The sequence below is a fragment of the Giraffa tippelskirchi genome, chromosome 6, assembly GCF_054371585.1.
Source record: "Giraffa tippelskirchi isolate mGirTip1 chromosome 6, T2T-mGirTip1v1.2.pri, whole genome shotgun sequence".
Lineage (NCBI taxonomy): Eukaryota > Metazoa > Chordata > Mammalia > Artiodactyla > Giraffidae > Giraffa > Giraffa tippelskirchi.
Window position 1 is genome coordinate 94,040,422 of NC_137280.1, and position 23,494 is coordinate 94,063,915.

The 23,494-nt window shown below is 47.3% G+C and overlaps 1 protein-coding gene and 1 long non-coding RNA gene across 2 annotated transcripts in view; one reads left to right on the forward strand and one right to left on the reverse strand.

Moving 5' to 3' along the window:
- The window catches only part of C3 (complement C3), a 38,894-nt gene that overhangs the window by 5,939 nt on the left and 9,461 nt on the right, over window positions 1-23,494 (forward strand). Inside the window, exons 10-28 of the mRNA XM_081499342.1 lie at window positions 28-143; window positions 244-390; window positions 1,302-1,511; window positions 1,637-1,843; window positions 3,218-3,376; window positions 3,925-4,054; window positions 4,334-4,405; window positions 4,575-4,772; window positions 7,359-7,470; window positions 7,757-7,842; window positions 11,843-11,985; window positions 12,084-12,296; window positions 14,727-14,793; window positions 14,894-14,980; window positions 15,696-15,899; window positions 16,584-16,659; window positions 16,915-17,074; window positions 18,041-18,139; window positions 21,392-21,548. Coding sequence (XP_081355468.1) covers window positions 28-143; window positions 244-390; window positions 1,302-1,511; window positions 1,637-1,843; window positions 3,218-3,376; window positions 3,925-4,054; window positions 4,334-4,405; window positions 4,575-4,772; window positions 7,359-7,470; window positions 7,757-7,842; window positions 11,843-11,985; window positions 12,084-12,296; window positions 14,727-14,793; window positions 14,894-14,980; window positions 15,696-15,899; window positions 16,584-16,659; window positions 16,915-17,074; window positions 18,041-18,139; window positions 21,392-21,548 — 2,643 coding nt within the window. The remainder of the gene's footprint in view (window positions 1-27; window positions 144-243; window positions 391-1,301; window positions 1,512-1,636; window positions 1,844-3,217; window positions 3,377-3,924; window positions 4,055-4,333; window positions 4,406-4,574; window positions 4,773-7,358; window positions 7,471-7,756; window positions 7,843-11,842; window positions 11,986-12,083; window positions 12,297-14,726; window positions 14,794-14,893; window positions 14,981-15,695; window positions 15,900-16,583; window positions 16,660-16,914; window positions 17,075-18,040; window positions 18,140-21,391; window positions 21,549-23,494) is intronic.
- Window positions 3,005-4,774, reverse strand: LOC145509868 (uncharacterized). Its single transcript, XR_014056506.1, has 2 exons — window positions 4,473-4,774; window positions 3,005-4,262 (listed from the first exon to the last, which is right to left on the reverse strand). It is a non-coding gene; the product is annotated as an uncharacterized LOC145509868 (long non-coding RNA).

The window sequence follows — 23,494 nt, forward strand, 5'->3', positions numbered from 1 at the left end:
CCCACCCTCACGGCTGGCCCCCCTCAGGCAGCGACATGGTGGAGGCGGAGCGCACCGGGATCCCCATTGTGACTTCCCCCTACCAGATCCATTTCACCAAGACCCCCAAGTTCTTCAAACCCGCCATGCCCTTCGACCTCATGGTGAGACCCTGGGCAGGACTGCACCCCTTGACACTGCTCCTGAGCATGATCACATCTCTGGGTCTGCCTGAATGCCCTCCACCTGCCCCTGTACCCACAGGTGTATGTGACAAACCCCGACGGCTCCCCCGCCCGCCACATCCCGGTAGTGACCCAGGGCAGCAATGTGCAGTCCTTGACCCAGGATGACGGCGTGGCCAAGCTAAGCATCAACACACAGAACAAACGGGAGCCCCTGACCATCACCGTGAGTTCTGGGCCAGCCTCAGGGGACTTAATTTTGTAGAGTGGGGTCCTAACATGTGCACAAAAGGATCGTGTCCTGAGCATAGGGTGGGATCCTTTCATCTGCATAAAGGGATGTGCCATCCACAGAGATGTTTTCGTTTGCATAGAAGTGCTCTTTTTATGTTTTCATTTATTTGATTGAAGTAGAATTGACTTACAATGTTGTGTTAATTTCTGCTGTACAACAAAGTGATTCAGTTAGACATATACATATTTACATTCTTTTTCATATTTTTTTCCATAATGGTTCATCATAAGATATTGAATAGAGTTCCCTGTGCTGTACCATAGGGCCTTGTTTATCCATTCTATATATAATAGTTTGCATGCACAGATGTGTTCTCATCTGCACAGCAGGGTCCTACCTTCTAGATGTCTTCTGCCCAGATGTCTTTTTATTTTAAATTATTTATTTATTCATTTTTGGTGGCACTGGGTCTTCGTTGCTGTTTGCCAGCTTTCTCTAGTTGTGGTGCTTGGATTTCTCATTGAGGTGGCTTCTCTTTGTTGCAGACCACAGGCTCTAGGGTGCATAGGCTCAATAGTTGTGACACACAGGCTTAGTTGCTCCACAGCATGTGTGATCTTCCTGGACCACGGATCGAACCCATGTTCCATGAATTGGCAGGCAGATTCTTATCCACTGTGCCAACAAGGAAGTCCTTGCCTAGACATCTTATATGGACACTTTTGATGGCTTTGGGCCCACCTGGATCACTCGGTCTCCTCCCCATCTCCTTAAGATCCTTAACCTAATCTCATCTGCAGAGTCTTTCTCTTTACGTAAAATACCCTGGTCTCAGGGGGTTGGATTTAGATGTGTCTGGAGAGGGTGGGTGGGCATCATGGCATCCGTCTTTCCCTGACTAGGTACGCACAAAGAAGGACAATATCCCCGAGGCGCGACAGGCCACCAGGACCATGCAGGCCCTACCCTACAACACCCAGGGGAACTCCAATAACTATCTGCACCTCTCTGTGCCCCGAGTGGAGCTCAAGCCTGGGGAGACTCTCAACGTCAACTTCCACCTGCGCACAGACCCCGGCCAGCAAGCCCAGATCCGCTACTACACCTACATGGTCCGTGGCTTTCTAGAACTCCCAGCATCCCCGGGAGCCCTCATCCATCCCAGATCCACCCCCACCCCACTCCCACCCATTCTCCCGCTCACTTTCCTGATCCTTATACCAAACTGTCCCCCCAGGTCATGAACAAGGGAAAGCTGTTGAAGGTGGGACGCCAGGACCGAGAGCCTGGCCAGGACCTGGTGGTATTGCCCTTGACCATCACATCAGACTTCATCCCTTCCTTCCGCCTGGTGGCCTATTACACGCTGATTAATGCCAATGGCCAGAGGGAGGTGGTGGCCGACTCCGTGTGGGTGGATGTCAAGGACTCGTGTATGGGCACAGTAAGCTCCCTGGCACCTCTCTTTGCCCATCTGGGGACCCTCCGCCTGGCTGTCCCTCTCCCCGTCTTGTGCCTCTGGCTCTGTCTCTCTCCAACCATTTGAGACCATGCCTCTCCCCCATTTCCGAGTTTCTGCCTCTCCTCCTTTTCTATCTCATTCTTTCTTCTATCTCTGTTTCAGCCTCAGTTTCTTCTTTTTTTTCTTGATATGGACCATTTTTTAAAGTCTTTATTGAATTTGTTACAATATTACTTCTGTTTTATGCTTTTGGTTTTTTGGTTGGGAGGCAGGTGGGATCTTAGCGCCCCAATCAGGGATCAAACCTGTACTCCCTGAATTGGAAGGTGAAGTCCTAATCACTGGACTGCCAGGGGAGTTCCCTTAGTAGCTTCTTTTTCTCCCAGTTTTATTGAGATGTAATTTACACACAGCACTAACTTTAAGGTGTAGAGCATAATGATTTAACTTAGGTACATCATAAGTGATCACCACAATAAGTTGAGTGAACACTGATCATCTCATAGAGATATGAGATTAAAGAAGTAGAAAAAAAAATCTTTCCCCTTGTGAGAATTCAGGGTTTCCTCTAACGACCTTCCTATATAATGGCACAGCAGGGTTAATTACATGTATTTATTATGTTGTACATTACACCCCTGGTACTTATAACTGAAAGTTTGTTTTTAACCACCTTCATTCAATTCCCCCTCCCTTTAGCACACATCTGATCTCTTTTTCTATGAGTATGTTTGTTTGAAGTATAATTGACCTATGGTGGTGGTTACTCGCTAAGTCATGTCCGACTCTTTGCAACCCCATGGACTGTAGTCTGCCAGGCTCCTCTGTACATGGGATTTCCCAGGCAAGAATACTGGAGTGGGTTGTCATTTCCTTCTCCAGGGGATCTTCTCAACCCAGGGATCAAACCTGGGTCTCCTGCATGCAGGCGGATTCTTTACAGACTGAGCTACAGGGAAGTGCCTAATTGACCTATGCCACAATGTTAGCTCCTGGTGTACGACATTTGTACAATTCAAATATCAATATATGATTCGCTATTTCTGTGTGTTTCAAAATGCTCACCACGGTGAGTCCTGTTAGTAACCACATGTCACCATAGAAAGATCTTATGCGGTGATTGACTATCTTCCTCACACTGTATTTGATCCGTATGACTCATTTATTTCATAAGTGGAGGCTTGCACTCAGTATCTCTCTTGCTCCTGGTTTTCTCTCTTTTCTTGATTTTCTGCCTGATGCCAGTGGCTTGCTTCTTCCTCTCCCCTTTCAGTCCAGCTCAAGATCTCCTCTGTCTTGGGCTTCTTGGGGTCCTACAGGGCTGACTTCCCCCTCCAACCTGCTCCCCTCCCATAGCTGGTGGTGAAAAATGGTGGGAAGGAAGAGAAACACCATCGACCCGGGCAACAGATAACCCTGAAAATCGAAGCTGACCAGGGGGCCCGAGTGGGGCTGGTGGCCGTGGACAAGGGCGTGTTTGTGCTGAATAAGAAGAACAAATTGACCCAGAGTAAGGTATGCCCCAGAGTCGCTGAGGTTGGTTCAGAGATGGCATTAGGTTGAGGTGGGAATGATGCTTGTTGTCGTTCAGTCACTCAGTCCTGTCCAACTCTTTTTCAACCCTGTGGACTGTAGCCCACCAGGCTACCCTGTCCATGGCATTTCCCAGGCAAGAATACTGGAGTGGGTTGCCATTTCCTTCTCCAGGGGACCTTCCCCACCCAGGGATGGGACCTGTGTCTCCTGCATTGGCAGGCATTCTTTACCACTGAGCCACCTGGAAATGGTGCTGGAGAGGAGCAGATGGGTTGAGCATAGAGGTCCGAATGAATGTTGACACCGGGATGGGTTGAAGTCAAGTTGAGGATGAGAATGTGGGTGGACAAGGGTCCACGTTGGAGATGGTGCTGGGAATGGACGAAGTCCAGAGTCCGACTCTGGATCGTCCATCGTGGCCTGCCGGCTGGGGGAGCAGGATAAGAATGGATGGAGTGGAGCTGGATGGACAAGTTGGCCAGAGTGTGGCGGCACTTCTGACCCGCCGCCTCCACTCCACCCCGCAGATCTGGGACGTGGTGGAGAAAGCGGACATTGGTTGCACCCCAGGCAGTGGAAGAGACTACGCCGGCGTCTTCAACGATGCAGGACTCGCCCTCAAGACCAGTCAGGGCCTAGAGACCCAGCAGAGGGCAGGTGAGGACGCAGGGAGAGGCAGGGCAGGCGAGGAGCAGGGCCTCCATCCCCCAGATACTGAGAGCAGGCTAAGGGCGGGGCTCTGGGGTGCAGGTCCGGGTGTTGAAGTTCCGCCTCCACCACCATCTCGCAAATCACTTCTTTCTGAGCCTCGGTATGGGCCGCAATAACACCCCAACATCACTGCGGGGGTTGGGGGGGGAGGCGGCTGTGGGGAGGAAACCAAGGACACATAGTAGGTGCCTAACCCATCTAGTTCCCCCTTCCACCTGCCTTTAGAACCGCAGTGCCCGCAACCAGCCTCCCGCCGACGTCGCTCGGTGCAGCTCATGGAGAAGAGGATGGATAAAGGTGTGCTCCCTCTGCTGGTCCCCACCCATTCTGGATCCCAGCCAGAGAGGGAAGGGGAGGGTCTCACCGTGGGGAAGTTCTCCCTGGGCTGTGTCCTGAGTGCCTGCTGCTTCGAGGCCGGAGCTGAGGGCGCGCGGGACGTTGTGGGGGGGAATCTGTGTTCCCATAGTGGGTCAGTACAGCAACGATCTGCGCAAGTGCTGTGAGGACGGCATGCGGGACAACCCCATGAAGTTCCCGTGCCAGCGCCGCGCCCAGTTCATCCTGCAGGGCGACGCGTGCGTCAAGGCCTTCCTGGACTGCTGCGAGTACATCGCTCGGCTGCGGCAGCAGCACAGCCGCGACGGCGCCCTGGAGCTGGCCAGGAGTGAGTCCTGTGGTGGGGAGGGCGGGCCTGTTCGAGGGGGTAGGAGGAGCCTGTCCGAGGTGGGAGGAGGAGCCTATCCGAAGAGGCGTAGGAGGTGCCCGTTCAAGGAGGGAGGTGTCCAGTCTTAGGGGGAGGAGGTGCCTGTCTGAAGGAAGAGGAGGTCCCTATCCAGCGAGTCCGAGGTGGAGAGGAGGCCTGTACAGAGAGGGAGGAAGACGTGCCTGTCTGAGGGAGGAGGAGATCTCTACTGGGGGAAGGAGATCCCTGTCTGAGAGGGAGGATACGCCTGTCAGTAGGGGAATAACGTCCTGTCTGAGGGGTATGCGGGCCTGTCACAGGTGGAAGAAAGTGCCTGTCTGAGGGAAGAAGGACCTAGTCTAGTGGAGAAGACTCCTTACCTGAGGTCAAGGAAATTTCCTGCCTGGGTGGATTGGCCTGGGCCTGGCCCTGGCCCCAGACACTCTGAAGTTTGGCTTTACCAGTGCCCAGGACACCCCTCCCTCCCATGGTCTGAGGGAACGTTCTAGAAGATAGAGCTGGTCACACTAGTCCCATCTCTCTGAAGTTTGGCTTTACCAGTGTCCAGGATTCACATGGTCTGAGGGAACATTCTCGAAGATAGAGCTGGTCACACTAGTTGCCAGTAGGAAGACCGAGATGGGTTCTAAGCTTGCCTTTACCAAAGAAAACTAATTCATGTTGCCTTCTTAAGAGACCTGCTCAACCTTTGCCCAATATTCGTTCATTCATTCATTCATTCAGTTCTGGGTAGGACATGTACACAGTCAAAACTCTACATCTCAGGCCACATCAATCTTAAGCAAAGCCAGGACTTCTCTTAGAAGCCCCTTTTAAGCAAAATCAGAATGGTCTCACCACAAAGTGGCCTTTATAGAACTGACAAGAGTCTCCACTGCCATCTGTTGAGAGACAGAGGAGCCCGGTGTGGCCTGATCCCACCATTATTCAGTTTTTTAAATTTTTGGTTATGCCTTGTGGCATGTGGAATCTTAGTTCCCTGATCAGGGATTGAACCCGTGCCCCCTGCAGTGGAACTTCAGGACCTTAACCACTGGACCACCAGGGAAGTCACTCTCCTTTTCTTTTTGTTTTTTAAAAATGTCTTTTAATATGTCTTAATTAGAGGACTTCTCTGCCAGAATGGGGTTTGTTGAAACTGAGTTATCTGCAGACATCTCTCAAAGGCAGCCATTGCCAAAGTCAAATATTTCTGAATTCCTGTAGCTGGAAAACTAGCAACCCCTTCAACCTTCTACTCCACCAAAAACATAATGATTCCCAACACACATGAGCACAGAATTCTACCTTCAGTCTCTTTGCAAATTATAATGACTTGGCATGCTACTCTCTGCTCCAGTGACCCAAGACTTTTCTTTCGCAAAGAAGAAATTTAGACAATGTGTGTATGATTTACACACACATGGATTACTTTTTTTTCCCCCCAGCATTGTGTCATTCCTTTAGCCAACTGGGGGTGAGACAGAGGGTTGATTAAGAGTTAGTATCCCAAAGGCACTTTGATATATTATTCCAGAGTATTGGGCTTACCTTGTGACTCAGCTGGTAAAGAATCTGCCTGCAATGCAGGATACCTGGGTTCGATCCCGGGGTTGGGAAGATCCCCTGGAGAAGGGAAAAGCTACCCACTCCAGAATTCTGGCCTGGAGAATTCCATGGACTGTGTAGTCCATGGGGTCGCAAAGAGTCAGACACCACTGAGCAACTTTCACTTTCTTCACTTCATGGGTGGATTTAAGTATCTATGGAATTCCACCTACTTTGCGGTTAGGCAGAAAAGTGAAAGTGTTAATCGCTAAGAGTCTGACTCTTTGTGATTCCGTGGCTGTAGCCCACCAGGTTCCTCTGTCTATGGGATTTCCCAGGCAAGAATACTGGAGTGGGTAGCCATTTCCTTCTCTAGGGGATCTTCCCAACCCAGGGATCGAACCTGTAACTCCTGCATTGACAGGCAGATTCTTATCATCTGAACCACCAGGGAAGCCCTAAAACCAAATTAAAATCTGTTCATCATTATTTGAGGAAAGCCCAGCCAGGATTGAACTCTATTGTAGCCCAGCTTTGTGTACTTGCTGATGGGGTCAAGACGGCTTTTAAGGGCCACTGTCTCTTTGGCAATCTCCATCAAGTCCGGGGAATCTCTCAGCTAGCCACATTGTTTTCAGGATAGACTTAACCATCACATGGTTAACATAACACAACAGGCATGGGCCAGTGATGCTTTTAGAGGCTCATTCATGCAAACATTTTCATTCTCTTGAAAATCAAAGAAAGGGAAAAAAAAAAAAATCAACCCAATGCAGTGTGGCTTATTTTCACCTTTATACCAACACTGTTGTAAAATATGACTTTTAATATTTTTTTTATGGAGAAAGGAGCCTCTAGGGGGCAAAAGTGCCTAGGATCGCTGGAAGTGATCATGTGACCTTGGGTGTGTCCACGCTAGGAATCCCTCCAGGGGATTATAAAGATAAATATCTAAAAGGGAGAGTGGAGGGAGCAGGAGGGGGAATTCTGTCTGTTTTAACCCCCCACCTCCACCCACAGGTGACCTGGATGATGAAATAATCCCAGAGGAGGACATCATTTCCCGAAGCCAATTCCCCGAGAGCTGGTTGTGGACCATCATTGAGGATCTTAAACAAGCAGACAAAAATGGGTAAGGCTGGGTTGTCCCCACTTAAACCTATTCCCAAGCCAGCTTCTATGATCACCCCAGATTGGATACCGCATTTGCATGCACCTTAAACCCCCTTCTTTTGTGGAATCATGGTGGAAGCACACAACCCAGCCTAGAAAAATCGAGCTGGGGCTACCTAAATGTACCCATCTCCAGTCCCCTTCCAACCCTGTCCCTTGGGGCCCCTCCCTACCTGCTCTCCCCCTGCACCCTGATAGATGTCTTCTCCTAATGCCCCCTCCCCCTCCACTTCTCCCTGGACCAGAATCTCCACGAAGCTCATGAACGTGTTTTTGAAAGACTCCATCACCACTTGGGAGATTCTGGCCGTGAGCTTGTCGGACAAGAAAGGTGAGAGATGATGGTGGTCCGGTCCTCAGAGGCTGGGACCCCAGATCCCCTGAGAATTTTCTCATTCCATAATGACAGATCTTTTGTTTCCTGGTGGCTGACACTTTGCCCTGGTTACTAGAGAGGGATTAGAGTGCAGAATGTGAGTGACATCGTGATTTTGTAAATAGACTTTATTTTTAGTGCAGTTTTAGTTCGGAGCAAAATTGAGAGGATGATGCAAAGAGGTGCATCGTTTTTCCCACCACATACACAGCCTCCCTCACCATCAACATTGTAACAATTGATGGACACATCATTATCTTTGCTAGTTCTTAGCTGACATTAGGGGTCACTCTTGGTGTCATATGTTTCTGTGGGTTTGGACAAATGTATAAAAACACAGGTGGTGCAGTGGTAAAGAATCTGCCTGCCAAGCAGGAGATGCAAGAAAGGCAGGTTCAATCCCTGGATCAGGAAGATCCTCTGGAATAAGAAATGGCAACTCGCTCCAGTATTCTTGCCTGGAAAATTTCATGGACGGGCTACAGTCCATGGAGTCATAAAGATTTGGACATGATTGAGCGATTGAGCACATACATGCATAAAGACATATATCCACTGAATCATACAGAATTATTTGCTATATGATAAATTATTCTATAATATCATATAGAATAATTTGCTACAAGAACTTGGTAGGGGTGATGTTCCCATGATAGTGAGTAAAGCAATTAAGAAAAAATAAAAGAGGAAGTGGGATTAAGTGAGTGATTGAAACATCAGTGGTTAGGCTGTGAAACACAACAAAAAGGTGTATGCGTACCCTCCCCCCCACCACTGCCACCAAGGGCTGCGTGTGAGACCCTGACAAACCCTAGTCAAGTATGAATGATTTAGAGCTGGTCTGGGAGTGGGGCAAGGAGAATGAGGCACTGGCTTTGAATGCAAAATTAAGTGGGTGCCAAAAAACTCAGTCATCAGGATAAATTGTATTTTCATGCAATAGTTTTTAAAAAAATCAAAATGAATGCCAAAAAAAAAAAAATCCATGATGTACAAAATACCCAGTTTTATATAAAGACCAGCGCTGTGTTGAGCCCTGTTGGAGCTTGAAGCCAAAGGAAAGATGTGTTTCATATACATATTTTCTGTCCATTTCAAAGGTTATTTTTTCCCCCAGAGCATTAAAGTAGTTGAAAAACTATTAAAAACACTAAAAAAATCAGATGTATTAAAACTCACAGCATTAAGTGTATTTCATTTATACCACACCCAGTTACTCTAGTATAAATTTGTTTAGTTATAATTTATCATAAATCATACTTCAGTGTCATTTTACTTTCCTGGCTTCAAGACTTTTAAATCTGCTTCTTTGCTTATCTTGCTTTTCATGGAAGGAACTGTGATTTTCTGATAATTTCTCTTGAACAAGTGATGATGGCAGATGAAATCATATACACAAGGCACATAGTTTTCCTTCTGCCTGGGACTCCAAGACCACTCAGCACAGTTCTAGTTTGGGGTCCCCATCCCTGTTTCAAATCAGGGCATCTTCATATTTGCCTGTTGTACATTTCTGTATACCAAGGTTCCGTTTGAGGTTTCCTTTACCTGAGGTTTCCTGCAGCTTGAAAAAAAAAGTGTTAAAAACTACTGTTAGACCCTTGCCCCCTAAGCATGTTCCCTGGACTAGTTGCAATCTGGTAAAGGAGCTTTACCTGGGAGTTTGTTAGACATTCAGTATCTTTTTTTTTTAACTTTTTTATTTTATATTGAAGTATAGCTGATGAACAGTGTTGTGATAGTTTCAGGTGGGCAGTGAAGAGACTCAGCCATACATATCCATGTATCCATTCTCCCCCAAACGCCCCTCCTATCCAGACTGCCACATAACATTGAACAGTTTCCTGTGCTATACAGTAGGTCCTTATTTGTCATCCATTTACAATATAGCAGTATGTATAAGCCATTCAGGCTTCCCTTATGGCTCAGTCAGTAAAGAGTATGCCTGCAATGCAGGAGACCTGGGTTTGATCCTGGGTTGGGAAGATCCGCTGGAGAAGGAAATGGCAACCCACTCCAGTATTCTTGCCTGGAGAATCCCATAGACAGAGGAGCCTGGCAGGCTACAATACATGGGGTCACAAGAGTCGGACATGACTTAGTGACTAAACCACCACCATAAGACATTCAGAAATCTTGGTTACTCCTGACCTGCTGAGTCAGACATGTATTTTGTTACTTGATTCCTGGGAGACTTGTATGGCCATGAATGTTAGGAAACTTCTTCCCTCCACCAGCATTTCTCAACCTCCTCACTGATGTGATTCTGGGCTGGGTCACTCTCTGTGGCAGGAAACTGTCCTGTGCAATATGAGATGTTGATAATCTTCATGGGCTTTATCTGCTAGATTCCAGTAGCAACCCATTCCCCTAGCTGTGCCATTCAAAATGTCCCAGGGGAGCTGTGCAGAATCCCTGTGGTTTTTACATCTTGCCTGTGACATCTTTTCAACGTTATTAACTCATTGAATGCTCACAACTACCCTATGAGATTGGTACTATAAATGAGAACACTGAAGCTAGGGAAAGAAGGTGACTTTTCCAGAGTCACCAGTGAATGAAACTTTTAGGAATCCAAGCTTCAGAATAAAGATTGTAGCCTTGTAACCAATAGAACAGGGCTTCCCAGGTGGCGCTAGTGGTAAAGAACCCACCTGCCAATGTAAGAGACATGAGAGATGCAGATTCAATCCCTGGGTCAGGAAGATCTCCTGGAGAAGGAAATGGCAACCCACTCCAGTATTCTTGCCTGGAGAATCCCATGGACAGAGGAGCCTGGCAGGCTACAGTCCAGAGTGCTGCAAAGAGTCAGACAAGACTGAAGCAACTTAGCATGCATGCAACCAATAGAACTTGAAAATTTTAGACTTAAGAGCTATTACAGGGTAAAGAAAGAGTATCATTAAAAGTGGAGTGCTTCCCAAGCCCAAGTCCCTGGGTCCAAATCCCACATCTTTCTCTGGGCAGCTCTGTGGCCTTAATCAAGTTACTCAGCCTCTTGATGCTCATCCATAAAATGGGCACAACAGAAAGAGTAACTACTCAAAGTGTTGGGGTTTTATAATAGTTATAATAGTACCGGACACATTGTACATGTTCAATGAGTGTGAACTATTATTTTTATTATTGGAGTCGAGCATATTTTAGGGGTCAAAGAGTAAATGCTTTTCGGAGATGTATAGACGCTTCTTTAAATGACACAAATCAGGTATCAGAAGTCAATTCTTTTTTAAAAGATATTTCTTTTTATTTATTTATTTGACTGCACTGGCTCTTAGCTGTGTCATGTGAGATCTAGTTCCTTGACCAGGGATCAAACCTGGGCCCCCTGCATTGGAAACCCAGAGTCTCAGCCACTGGACCACCAGGGAAGTCCCTTTTTTAAAAATAGAATTATGGTTGATTCACAGTGTTGTGTTAGTTTCTGGCTTAGTCATTTCAAGAGATTTTCTTTTTGTCCACACCATGCGACTTGCAGGATCTTAGTTCCTTGACCAGGATCAAACCCCCCCAACCCCCCATCCCCCGCCACGATGTTACGTCTATGTGTGTGTGCTTAGTGCTTCAGTCACGTCCCACTCTGAGACCCCATGGGCTGTAGCCCATCAGGCTCCTCTGTCCACAGGATTTCCCAGGCAAGAATTCTGGAGTGGGTTGCCATTCCCTTCTTCAAGGGAATCTTCCTGACCCAGAGATCGAACCCAGGTCTCCTGTGTTGCAGGCCGATTCTTTACTTTCTGAGCCACCAGGAAAGCCCCCATATTATGTCTATGGGCTTCTGCGAGATAGCTCCCACGGTCAAGTGTAAGCACTGAGACATTGGTAGGGGCAAGAATTTGGACCCAGTCCACCCTGCCCATTCCTCTAACCCCTCTCCTGACACTCTGTTCTGTTTCCACCCCGGGCAGGAATCTGTGTAGCTGACCCCTATGTGTTCTATTTCTATCCCGGACAGGGATATGCGTGGCTGACCCCTATGAGGTCACTGTGATGCAGGATTTCTTCATTGACCTGCGTCTGCCCTACTCGGTGGTGCGCAACGAACAAGTGGAGATCCGAGCGGTCCTCTACAACTACCGGGAGGCGGAAAATCTCAAGGTGCGTCCCTGGTGCAACCGAGGCATGGAGGGTGGGGGTACTTGGGGGAGCGAGTCTGTGGCATGTTTTCCTGACCCCATACTCTCTCTTCCTGGCAGGTGAGGGTGGAATTGCTCTACAATCCAGCCTTCTGTAGCCTGGCCACCGCCAAGAAGCGCCACCAGCAGACTATAATGATCCCAGCCAGGTCCTCGGTGGCAGTGCCTTACGTCATTGTGCCCCTGAAGGTTGGCCTCCATGAGGTGGAGGTCAAGGCTGCCGTCTACAACCACTTCATCAGTGATGGTGTCAAGAAGACCCTGAAGGTCGTGGTGAGTCCTGCCCCCTTGTCCTTCAGGAGAGGCTCCTGTTCTCCCAGTGCTGTCAACCCAACTTGGAGATCCAGGCCCACCATAGGAGATTCAGGAGTTCTGGAAGTTTGGAAGGAGGGCCGGGATTAGGGTGAGGGAAGTGGGGCATTATTCTTGGGCACAGAATTTTTAGGGGACACCCAAAAACCCAGAGATCAATAATATTTTTTCACTAAAATATATTTTAATATCAAATATGACATCTTGTAACATTTTAGCACAGGAGTTTTCTTCTGACTTTAAAAATCTTGGGAGCAGTTCCTTGGTGGTCCGGTGATTAGGACTCAGTATTTTCACGCTGTGGCCCTGGGTTTGATCCCTGGTCAGGGAACTAAGATATCATAAGCCACACAGCATAGCCAAATAAACAAATAAATAAAATTTAAAAATCTTGAGAAAATATATTTCACGGAGCAAATATTGCAAAGGAATAATATACAATTGCAAGAACTAGGACACTTCTGTTTTTACCTGTGAGTCTTACCCTTAAACTATGCATTGACACACAACAAAAAAGAAGACCCATGAAAAAAAACTCAACCCAGAAAAAAAGAAATATGCATTAACAGTCATATTTCTGTTACTGTTATCTATAGTGTTGAACATTTTCAAATATAATAGACAAAATCATCAACCAAAATGAAAGGATTTTAGCATCTTTCATGAATACTTTAAAGCAAACATGAGATCATAAACAAGATCAATAATATTTTAATGCAATATTTTAAGAAATTAAAATTCATTCCCAAAACCCCTGCAATAGACAAACTATCAAAATTTTAGAGACAAATTTGATGGTGTCGAGCCATGTCATATTGATGCCCAAAGCAAAAGAAAACTGAGTTGTGCCTGTGTATATTTTTTATTGGTTATTTTTTCCCAAAAAACATTACAGTAGCTGAAAAAATATTGAAACATTGAAAACCAAATTTATCAAAACTGACAGTAAGATTTCACATTGAAATGTTTTATTTATACCCAAATCATAATTTATTATCATTTTTCTTTCCTGGCTTTAATGGAAGCAAACATATTTTTTCAACTACTTTAATGTTCTGGAATAAATCTAACCGTTAAAATAATATATTTAAAAAATTACATGAAAGTGTGTATTAGGTGCACACATTTTCCCTCTTGCTGTGAATTTCAATATGATTCAACACAGGCATTGGTGGGAAGAAACCAGTAGTGTGCTGGAGCCTGTGTTACCCAGCTCCCTGGATCCAGTATGTGTACCACTTCCCAAGTCTGTACTCACTCATGGTGGTAGCTTGAAATCCATCATGGTGGAGATATTTACACCAAGGAAATTGGCAACACTACAAATCAAGAGCTTTTCTTCCTAGAGAGCTGGATGTTACATATTGATGAATACTACACCAGAAGGAACTCAGTCTGCGAAGGAAAAGATGAGAATCACTCCAGGCAAAAGGAGAATGGGTTCTGTGAAGGCAAAAGCAGCCACTGTCCTCCATGGAGGCTTATGTGCATAGACACATGAGAGCTTGTACTGGGCCTTTGACTCTAATTAAGATGCCCCTATTTTAATTGAGCACTTACTGTCTGCTAGGCACTGTGTTAAGTAGTTATGTACATTGTTTCATTTATTTTTCCTTTTTCCTTTATTATTTATTCTTGTTTACCAGCTCAAAAATTTTCTTTTACTTTTAAATTATTTGTTTTAAAATTTTTATTTTATTTAGCCCATTAAAAGGCATTGGATTAAAAACAGACTCTGGAGCCAGACTATTAGGTTCAAACCCAAATTCTGTTCTACTTGCTTTGTGACCTTGGGCAAGTTATTTTACCTGTCTGTTCCCCAGTTCCCCCATCTTTAATATTTATTTATTTGGCTTAGTTGTGGCACAGGGATCTTCTTCTCTAGTTGTGGCACATGGGCTCAGTAGTTACAGCACGCGGGCTTGTTTGCCCCACGGTATGTGGGATCTTAGTTCCTTTACCAGGGACCAAACCCATGTACCCTGCATTGTAAGGCAGATTCTTAACCACTGGACCATGAGGAAGTCCCTCCCCCATCTGTAAAATGGAAGTGATAAAAGCAGTACCCATTCCAGTGGGTTGTTGTGAAGATTAAATGAATTAACCACAGGAGAGCAATCATCTAGGCATATAGAAAGATTTCTAAAGGTCTTGTTACTTCTTTATTAATTTGAACTTGCACAACAATAGGCATGAGGTAGATGTTTATATTACCTCCTTATAAAGATGGACGATGAGGCACAGAGAGGTTAAGTAACTGACTTCCAGTCACACAGCTAAGATCGTGTGGAGGCCCTCATGCCTTATGCTACAGTAATCCCCAGAACAGGAACATGACTGACTGTCTGTCCTCTCATTCATGCAACTCCCCCTGCCCCCAACACCATCCAGCCAGAAGGAATAAAAGTCAACAAAACTGTGGCCATTCGCACACTGAATCCAGAACATCTGGGTGACGGTGAGTCAGCCACGGCAGAGGGAGTGAGGCCTGGGTGGTGGTGATGCAGAATGGGGTGGGAGGGGGCTGATGCAATCCGTGTCTCCCATTCACCCCGCAGGGGGAGTGCAGCGAGAGGAAGTCCCAGCTGCAGATCTTAGTGATCAAGTCCCAGACACCGAGTCAGAGACCAAGATCCTCCTGCAAGGTGAGATGCCCTTGGACCCCAACCCCAGGATACACAGAACAGTGTTGGGAGGAGAGTCATGACCCAAGAGTTGGGAGCCCAGTTCCATCTACTCTCACCCCAGGGGTATTTAACCAATGTGTCTCCTGCCTCCTCTTCAGCTAGAACCCCTCCTCGAACCACTTCATAGAAGGCTCCAGGCAGTACTTAGTTCAGTAAACAGCTTTTGCTGATAAAGAGGTTTACATGAGCAATATAGTTCAAGAGCAGAAATTCCAGATCTAATTATCTCAGATGGAGAACTGGGGCAAGACAGAGCTAGAAAGGCACCTTGCATGTTGACAGCTGTAAAGTTTGGGGAGGAGACTCTATCATCTGTGATAGGAGCGAATAATAGTATTGATATCTAAGGGTTGGTAGGGGGTTTAAATGAGATACTATATGGTATTCTCTTAGAACAGAGCCTGGGGAATAGCGTGAAGCCTGATAAAAGTATTCATGACTGTTGTTACCGCTGGTGGAACCAGAGGAGCCAGGGCCCAGAGTTCCCCTGTGAAGCACAAGCCCACTCCCACCCCCCACAAATGCAGAATCCCCTCCAGCCATTCAGCCACGAAGCATCTCCATCATTCACATGCCCCCAGCTGTCCCTGAACCCTCTGGCCCTAGCTGGTCAGAGCCTGAAAAGTCTTGAAGCAGCCGTGGACTTGAGTGCCATCCTCCTGACGGGTTGCAGGGACTCCTGTGGCCCAGATGACGGAGAACGCCATCGACGGAGAGCGGCTGAAGCACCTTATCCAAACCCCCTCGGGCTGTGGGGAGCAGAACATGATTGGTATGACGCCCACAGTCATCGCCGTGCACTACCTGGACAGCACCGAGCAGTGGGAGAAGTTCGGCTTGGAGAAGCGGCAGCAGGCCCTGGAGCTCATCAGAAAGGGTGCACTTCCTACCCGTTCCTCTGAGCCTGCTCCATCCCTGAGCCCCGCCCCTCTGTCCTTGCTCCGCCCCTGAGCCCCACCCCACTGAGCCTGCTCCACCCGAGCCCCGCCGCTTTGCTACTGCTAAGTCGCTTCAGTAGTGTCCGACTCTGTGCGACCCCATAGACGGCAGCCCATCAGGCTCTGCCGTCCCTGGGATTCTCCAGGCAAGAACACTGGAGTGGGTTGCCATTTCCTTCGCCAGTGCATGAAAGGGAAAAGTGAAAAGCCGCCTCTTTGAGCCGGCTTCATCTCTGAGCTCCCTCCAACTCCTGAGACCCCGCCCCTCTCGGGGTCCCGCCCCTCCTCTGAGACTGCCCCCTCCCCCCTCTCTGAGCTCCCTCTCTCGCTGAGGCCCCCTTGAGCCTGAGAACCCATTTTGAGAACCTCTTCTCTCTGAATAACCTCTCCTCCAAGAATTCCTTCCCCCTCTCTGATCTTCCCACGTTCTGAGTCCCTTTTTAGCTCCTCGTCCTCCCACACACCCGCCCCCTACCCAGAGCCCCTCTTTCCTCTCTAGACCACTGTCACGCTCTTCACAGAATCATTATCCTCTCTCTAAGCCCCTCCCCTCCCTGGAGGGCCTACATCCACCAGCCACCCCCTCCACTAAGCCTCTGGTGACATTTCTCTCTTCCCTGCAGGGTACACCCAGCAGCTGGCCTTCAGACAAAAAAGCTCAGCCTACGCCGCCTTCAAGGATCGGCCGCCCAGCACCTGGTGAGTCTCCAGGATCAGCTTGCACATCCTCAGCCTTTCACATCCCCGAGCAGGCCCTGGATCTCGGCCTGGGGTGGTCTAGGTAGGTCTCCACCCAGAGTCAAGGTACCAGCTCTCTGAATAATCAGCATGCCGTGCTGGGTTATGAGCTTGAAGGAACCAGGCCAGGCCGGGCCCCACTCTGCTCATTGGTTGGCTGGGATGCCAGTCTCCGGATCCCAGAGCCAATTGGCTCACGTTTGTACCCACTCCCAGGCTGACAGCCTACGTGGTCAAGGTCTTTGCACTGTCCGCCAATCTCATCGCCATAGACTCCAAGGACCTCTGTGAGACCGTCAAATGGCTGATCCTGGAGAAGCAGAAGCCTGATGGAATCTTCCAGGAGGATGGGCCCGTGATACACCAAGAAATGACTGTAAGAGGCAGAGATTCGGGGCAGGCTAGGGGAGAGGGCACCAGAGCATCACAGGACGGACTGGAGAAAGACTCCACTATCCATCCACTGCCCAACTCACTGCGTGCGGGGACAGGGAAATAAGGGAGCTGAGAGTGTCCCTCCTCCCTTTCAAAGACCAGAGACCTGCAGGATCCGGTGCAGAACGAAACCCCCTGGCTCCCTGTTGCTCTTAAACATAGAACTCCTTAGAGCTATGGTCCCCAGGCCTGCAACATCAGCAAAATTACCTGCAAGCTTTTAGAGATGCAGAATGTCAGAAATTCTCAGGCTGGACTCCAGGTGCACTGAATCAGACGCTTTGGGGGCAACGTCTAGGAATCCGAGTTTTAACACCTTTCCACCCCCACCAGGTGTGCTTAAGTTGGAGAATTGATGCCTAAGCCTGACCTTTCAGGCTTCCAGCCTTGTAGCCTTACCCACTTCTCTCCTCATTCCATCTGTACTGCTAGGAGCCTTGCTGTCCTTTGCACATGCTGTTCCTCCTGCCTAGCATGCTAAGCCCCACCCTCTTTGAGAGTTGACTTCTCCTCTCTGCTCGGATTGTGGTTCCAGCTGTCATCCCTCAGGGACACTTTTCCACGACTGAGTCACACTCCCATAGTCCATTCTCAATGCCACATCCACTTCTGCACAGCACTCATCACTTTCTAATTATATATCTGTTGATGAGCTGGTTGGTTCCTATCTGTCTCCCCTAGCAGGCCACGAGGGCTGGGGCTAGAATCCGGTCTTCATCCAACATCTCATCCACAGAACCAGCAACATTTGCAGGATGAATGAATGAATACTAAAGAGCCTGGCCCTTCTGGAGAGACACTGGGGAGAGACCCAGCCCTTGCCTTGACCCACTGAGCCTACAGGGGGCGTAGGTTGACATGTGAAGACATTGGTGACCCTGTCTTTGCTTCCATGCTTCTCCTCTAGGGTGGCTTCAAGGACGCCAGGGAGAAAGAGATGTCCCTTACAGCCTTTGTTCTCATCGCGCTGCATGAGGCTAAAGACATTTGCGAGGCACAGGTCAACGTAAGTGCCCCCGCCCTCCCCTCCCACACCAAGGACACACCCACCTGAGGTGAGATGTTGCTTTCAGGCCATCTTCAGTGCTCCCAGTGCAGTAACAGTCACCACAGTGGCCATAATATTGTCTAACATTTATCTGGCAATTAACTAAGATCCCAGGTGGCTCAGTGGTTAAGAATCTGCCTGCAACACAGGAGACGTGGGTTTGATCCCTGGGTAGGGAAGGTCCACTAAAGAAAGAAATGGCAACCCACTCCAGTATTTTTGCCTGGGAAAGTCCATGGACAGAGGAGCCTACAGTCCATGGAGTTGCGAAAGAGTTGGACACAACGGAGCGACTAAACAGCAAGAGTCTCATATGTTCAATTCCTGTAATCCTTGTAACAGCCTAAGAGGTAGGCTACTCTTATTGCCTAAGAGGTAGGCTACTCTTATTGCCTCCAGTTTACAGAAGAGACAACTGAGGCACAGAGAAATCAAAGATTGGGTCTTTTCTGCCTACTTTACCATTTTCAGAGAGTTGTAGCCAAACCCAGCAAAAAACCCCTTCAGCTTGCTTTCCACGAGACTCTTACATTCATATTCCTGTGTGTTAGTCACTCAGTCATGTCCAACTCTTTGCGACCCCATGAACTATAGCCTGCTAGGCTCCTCTGTCCATGGGATTCTCCAGACAAGAATACTGGAGTGGGTTGCCATTCCCATCTCCAGGGGATCTTCCTGACCCAGGGATCGAAACTGGCTTTCCTGCATTGCAGGCAGATTCCTTACCATCTGAGCCACCAGGGAAGCCCTTCATATCCTTATGGCTTCCCTAAAGAAAACTGAGGACACAGAACTAAAAATGGAAGGAAAATCCTTCCTGGAGATCCCTAAGGGAATTCTTAAAGGGGTCCATGTACATGACCCCAAAGGATTACCCAGTGGCTCAGTAGTAAGAATCTATCTGAAGTGCACAGAAGACACAAGAGACGTGGGTTCAATCCCTAGATTGGGAAGATCCCCTGCAGTAGGAAATAGCAACCCACTCCAGTATTCTTGCCTGGGAAATCTCATGGATGGAAGAGCCTGGCAGGATACAGTCCAGAGCGTCTCCCATAGGGTCACAAAGAGTCGGTCACGACTGAGCATGTGTGACCCCAGAAGGGAAAGAATTAAAAATTGTTGGCTCTTTGCTGTCCCCTATTCCTCTAGTTTTTGTTCTGAAGCAGAGAAGCTTAGAAAGACAGGCTCCTGAGAGTCTGTAATCACTCCATCTGCTTTGCTCTGGGGTTTTGAGAGTGGGTTGTTTGACTTTTAGTTTCCCTAGTACGGAACTTCAGGATCTCCCTTTCAGCCAGCTGCTTCTTCCTTCTTAGGACCCCAGAAAAGAGATGGAGGGGAGGGGGCTGCTACCGTTAATGCTGGTGACCTTTAAACCAGGTTTTCCTCATTCCAATCTTGGAGATTTGAGAGAAATTATAGTAGAAAAGAGCACCAGGACTGTGAGGTCAGACAGAATTGGCCTCAAATCCTGACTCTCATGTACCCTTTGTCAGGCCTTAGTGTGTGCACTTGTAAAATAGGTATAATAATTTTTGCATTTTTAAGGACTCTCTGAGTTGTCCCAGAGGCCATATGTGTGTCCTAGTTGTCATATATGTGACTAGAGTGTGCAAAAATAAGGGAAATTTATTTTAGGGATCTAAGAATTTATAGAGTTCAAAAATGAAAGTAGGGATCTGGTGGTCCAGTGGTTAAGACTCCTTGTTTCCACTGCAGGAAGCATGGGTTCATCCCTGGTTGGGGAACTAAGATCCTGCTTGCCATGCGTTGCAGCCTCAAGGACTCTGCCAAAATGCTTTGTTCTTCATGTCCCTTCTTGCCCAATAATTCATCTTTCCCTGCCACCCAATCTGCCTGGCAGACCATAGCTGTCTTCCTTGAGGAAATAGTCAGACCAAGGCTAGAACTTTCGGATTCCCAGTGAAGGACTCTGATTGGTTCATCCTGGGTCAGGTGATCATCCCTGGCCCAATCAGCTGAGACCAGGAAGTAGGTCTCAGTGGGCAAATATGGCTGCTTCTATTGTGGCCATGTGAATGAAAGGGAGGAGGTGTTCTTACAACAGAGGATAGATGTAGGAAGGTAGTCAAAAGGGTTGTTTCTACTACAACACAACATTTTCTACAATACAGCAACATTAAAGTAAAGTATGGCATAGGCGGTAGAGCCAGACCGATGGTATTTAAATCAATAGGATGCTACCCAGCTTGTGAAAGCCAGTTGTTAAATTTCTAGGAGTTTGCAAGCTGGTTGCTGAACACAATCATTGTTAAAAATTAAATCATATAAGCTCACACTGCAAAGATTACACACTGAAAACAGGTGATAAACTTAAAATGTATCACTTCCTAAATATTTTGCTACCTTTTATCATTAATCTCGGGGTTATTTATGTCTATTGTATCTGTATATTGGAAATATTATATTATGTTGTTCTACTGTTCCTCTCTTCCCAAATCTACAGTCAGCGATGCCACATTGGTGGGTTGAAATCAGGCATCGTATTGACACCATGGAAATCAGCAAACACTTCAAGTCATGTCTTCCCTTGGTCCCCATCTTTCTGTGTCACAGTATTTAGTCTGTGCAGTAGGATAATGATGAAAGTAATGCCTGTCTCATAGGATTTTATGAGATTAAGTGAGCAGCTATATGACTGGGACTTTGTAAGAGCTAGCTGATAATGATTGAATATGAGATATTCCCTTGGTGTGCTGAATCTGGCTCATACTAGCTCATGAGTGCCTGTTGGGAGTATGTCTTCCCCACTCTATGTTCAAGGACATCACAGTGGTTACTTGAAATTGACCCTGGTGGAAGTTTTTATACCATTGTAATTGGCAATTTATTGGGTTGGCAAAAGTTCAGGTTTTCTGTAACACCTTACAGAAAAGCCTGAATGAACAACTAGTACCACACTCCTGGCCCCCCGCCCAGTCCTGTGCCTCCACTGGAGAGCTGGTTGTTTAATATTCACCAGCACAGCACTTGGTATTTAGACACACACACCGCACCACACAGACACACATGCACACAGAGCACATAATAGGTACTCAGCAACAAAGCAGCTCACAATGGAAAACCCTCAAACATAGATCCAAGGCAAATAGGTCCCAATGACAAAAGCCACCTGGTCCCAAAAAGTGATATTCATCAGTTGTCTGTAACAGCAATGATCCCGACCAGAGTACCCAACCCTCTTTGTCATAGAGCTTGGGCCGCAGCATCACTAAGGCAGGAGACTTCCTTGACGACCACTACAGAGAGTTGCGAAGACCATATACTGTGGCCATTGCTGCCTATGCCCTGGCTTTGTTGGGCAAGCTGGAGGATGACCGCCTCACCAAATTTCTGAATACAGCCAAAGGTGAGGGGTAGCCTGGAGCAGTAAGGAGGGACCCATGGCTGGGGACTGAGGGTGGCCCTCTTGAGCTGGGGTGCATGGCTTTAAGCTGCACTGGGATGGACCTCTCCAAGCTTAACTGGGATGGATGGCTCTGTGGTGTGATAATTTCTCCTTGTAAGCCACACAAGAAGGCTCACTGCATAATTCATTCAACCATGTTGAATGCTGTGTGTTGAGCACTTGCTGTGACCCAGCAGTGAGGTGTGATTAAGACCATGAGCACGGACATCAAACAGATCTAAATTGAAATCCCACTCTGCCATTTTCTCACTGTCTGACCTTGTACAAGTCACTTAACCTCTCTAGACCTTAGTTTCCTCATCTTCAAATGATACCTAGGGCTTCCCTAGTGGCTCAGTGGTCAAGAATCTGTCTGTCAGGAGATTCCTGGGTTCAATCCTTGGGTCAGGAAGATCCCTGGAGAAGGAAATGGCAACTCACTCCAGTATTCTTGCCTGGGAAGTCCCATGGACAGAGGAGCCTGGCAGGCTTCAGTTTATGGAGTCATAAAAGAATCAGTTCAGTTCAGTTCAGTTCAGTCGCTCAGTCGTGTCCGACTATTTGCAACCCCATGAATCGCAGCACGCCAGGCCTCCCTGTCCATCACCAACTCCCGGAATGTACCCAAACTCATGTCCATCGAGTTAGTGATGCCATCCAACCATCTCATCCTCCGTCATCCCCTTCTCCTCCTGCCCCCAATCCTTCCCAGCATTAGGGTCTTTTCCAATGAGTCAACTCTTTGCATGAAGTGGCCAAAGTATTGGAGTTTCAGCTTCAACATCAGTCCTTCCAATGAATACCCAGGACTGATCTCCTTTAGGATGGACTGGTTGGATCTTCTTGCAGTCCAAGGGACTCTCAAGAGTCGTCTCCAACACCACAGTTCAAAAGCATCAATTCTTCAGTGCTCAGCTTTCTTCACCATCCAGCTCTCACATCCATACATGACGACTGGAAAAACCATAGCTTTGACTAGACAGACCTTTGTTGGCAGAGTAATGTCTCTGCTTTTCAATATGCTGTCTAGGTTGGTCATAATCTTCCTTCCAAGGAGTAAGCATCTTTTAATTTAATGGCTACAATCACCATCAGCAGTGATTTTGGAGCCCCCCAAAATAAAGTCTGACACTGTTTGCACTGTTTCCCCATCTATTTCCCATGAGATGATGGGACCAAATGCCATGATCTTAGTTTTCTGAATGTTGAGCTTTAAGCCAACTTTTCACTCTCCTCTTTCACTTTCATCAAGAGGCTCTTTAGTTCTTCTTCACTTTCTGCCATAAAGGTGGTGTCATCTGCATATCTGAGGTTATTGATATTTCTCCCAGCAATCTTGATTCCAGCTTGTGTTTCTTCCAGCCCAGCATTTCTCATGATGTACTCTGCATAGAAGTTAAATAAGCAGGGTGACAACCTACAGCCTTGACGTACTCCTTTTCCTATTTGGAACCAGTCTGTTGTTCCATGTCCAGTTCTAACTGTTGCTTCCTGACCTGCATACAGGTTTCTCAAGAGACAGGTCAAATGGCCTGGTATTCCCATCTCTTTCAGAATTTTCCACAGTTTATTGTGATCCACACAGTCAAAGGCTTTGGCATAGTCAATAAAGCAGAAATAGATGTTCTTCTGGAACTCTCTTGCTTTTTCGATGATCCAGCGGATGTTGGCAATTTGATCTCTGGTTCCTCTTTCTTTTCTAAAACCAGCTTGAACATCTGGTTCATGGTTCATGTATTGTTGAAGCCTGGCTTGGAGAATTTTGAGGATTGCTTTACTAGCGTGTGAGGTGAGTGCAGAGACATTACTTTGCCAACAAAGGTCTGTCTAGTCAAGGCTATGGTTTTTCCAGTGGTCATGTATGGATATGAGAGTTGGACGATGAAGAAAGCTGAGTGCTGAAGAAC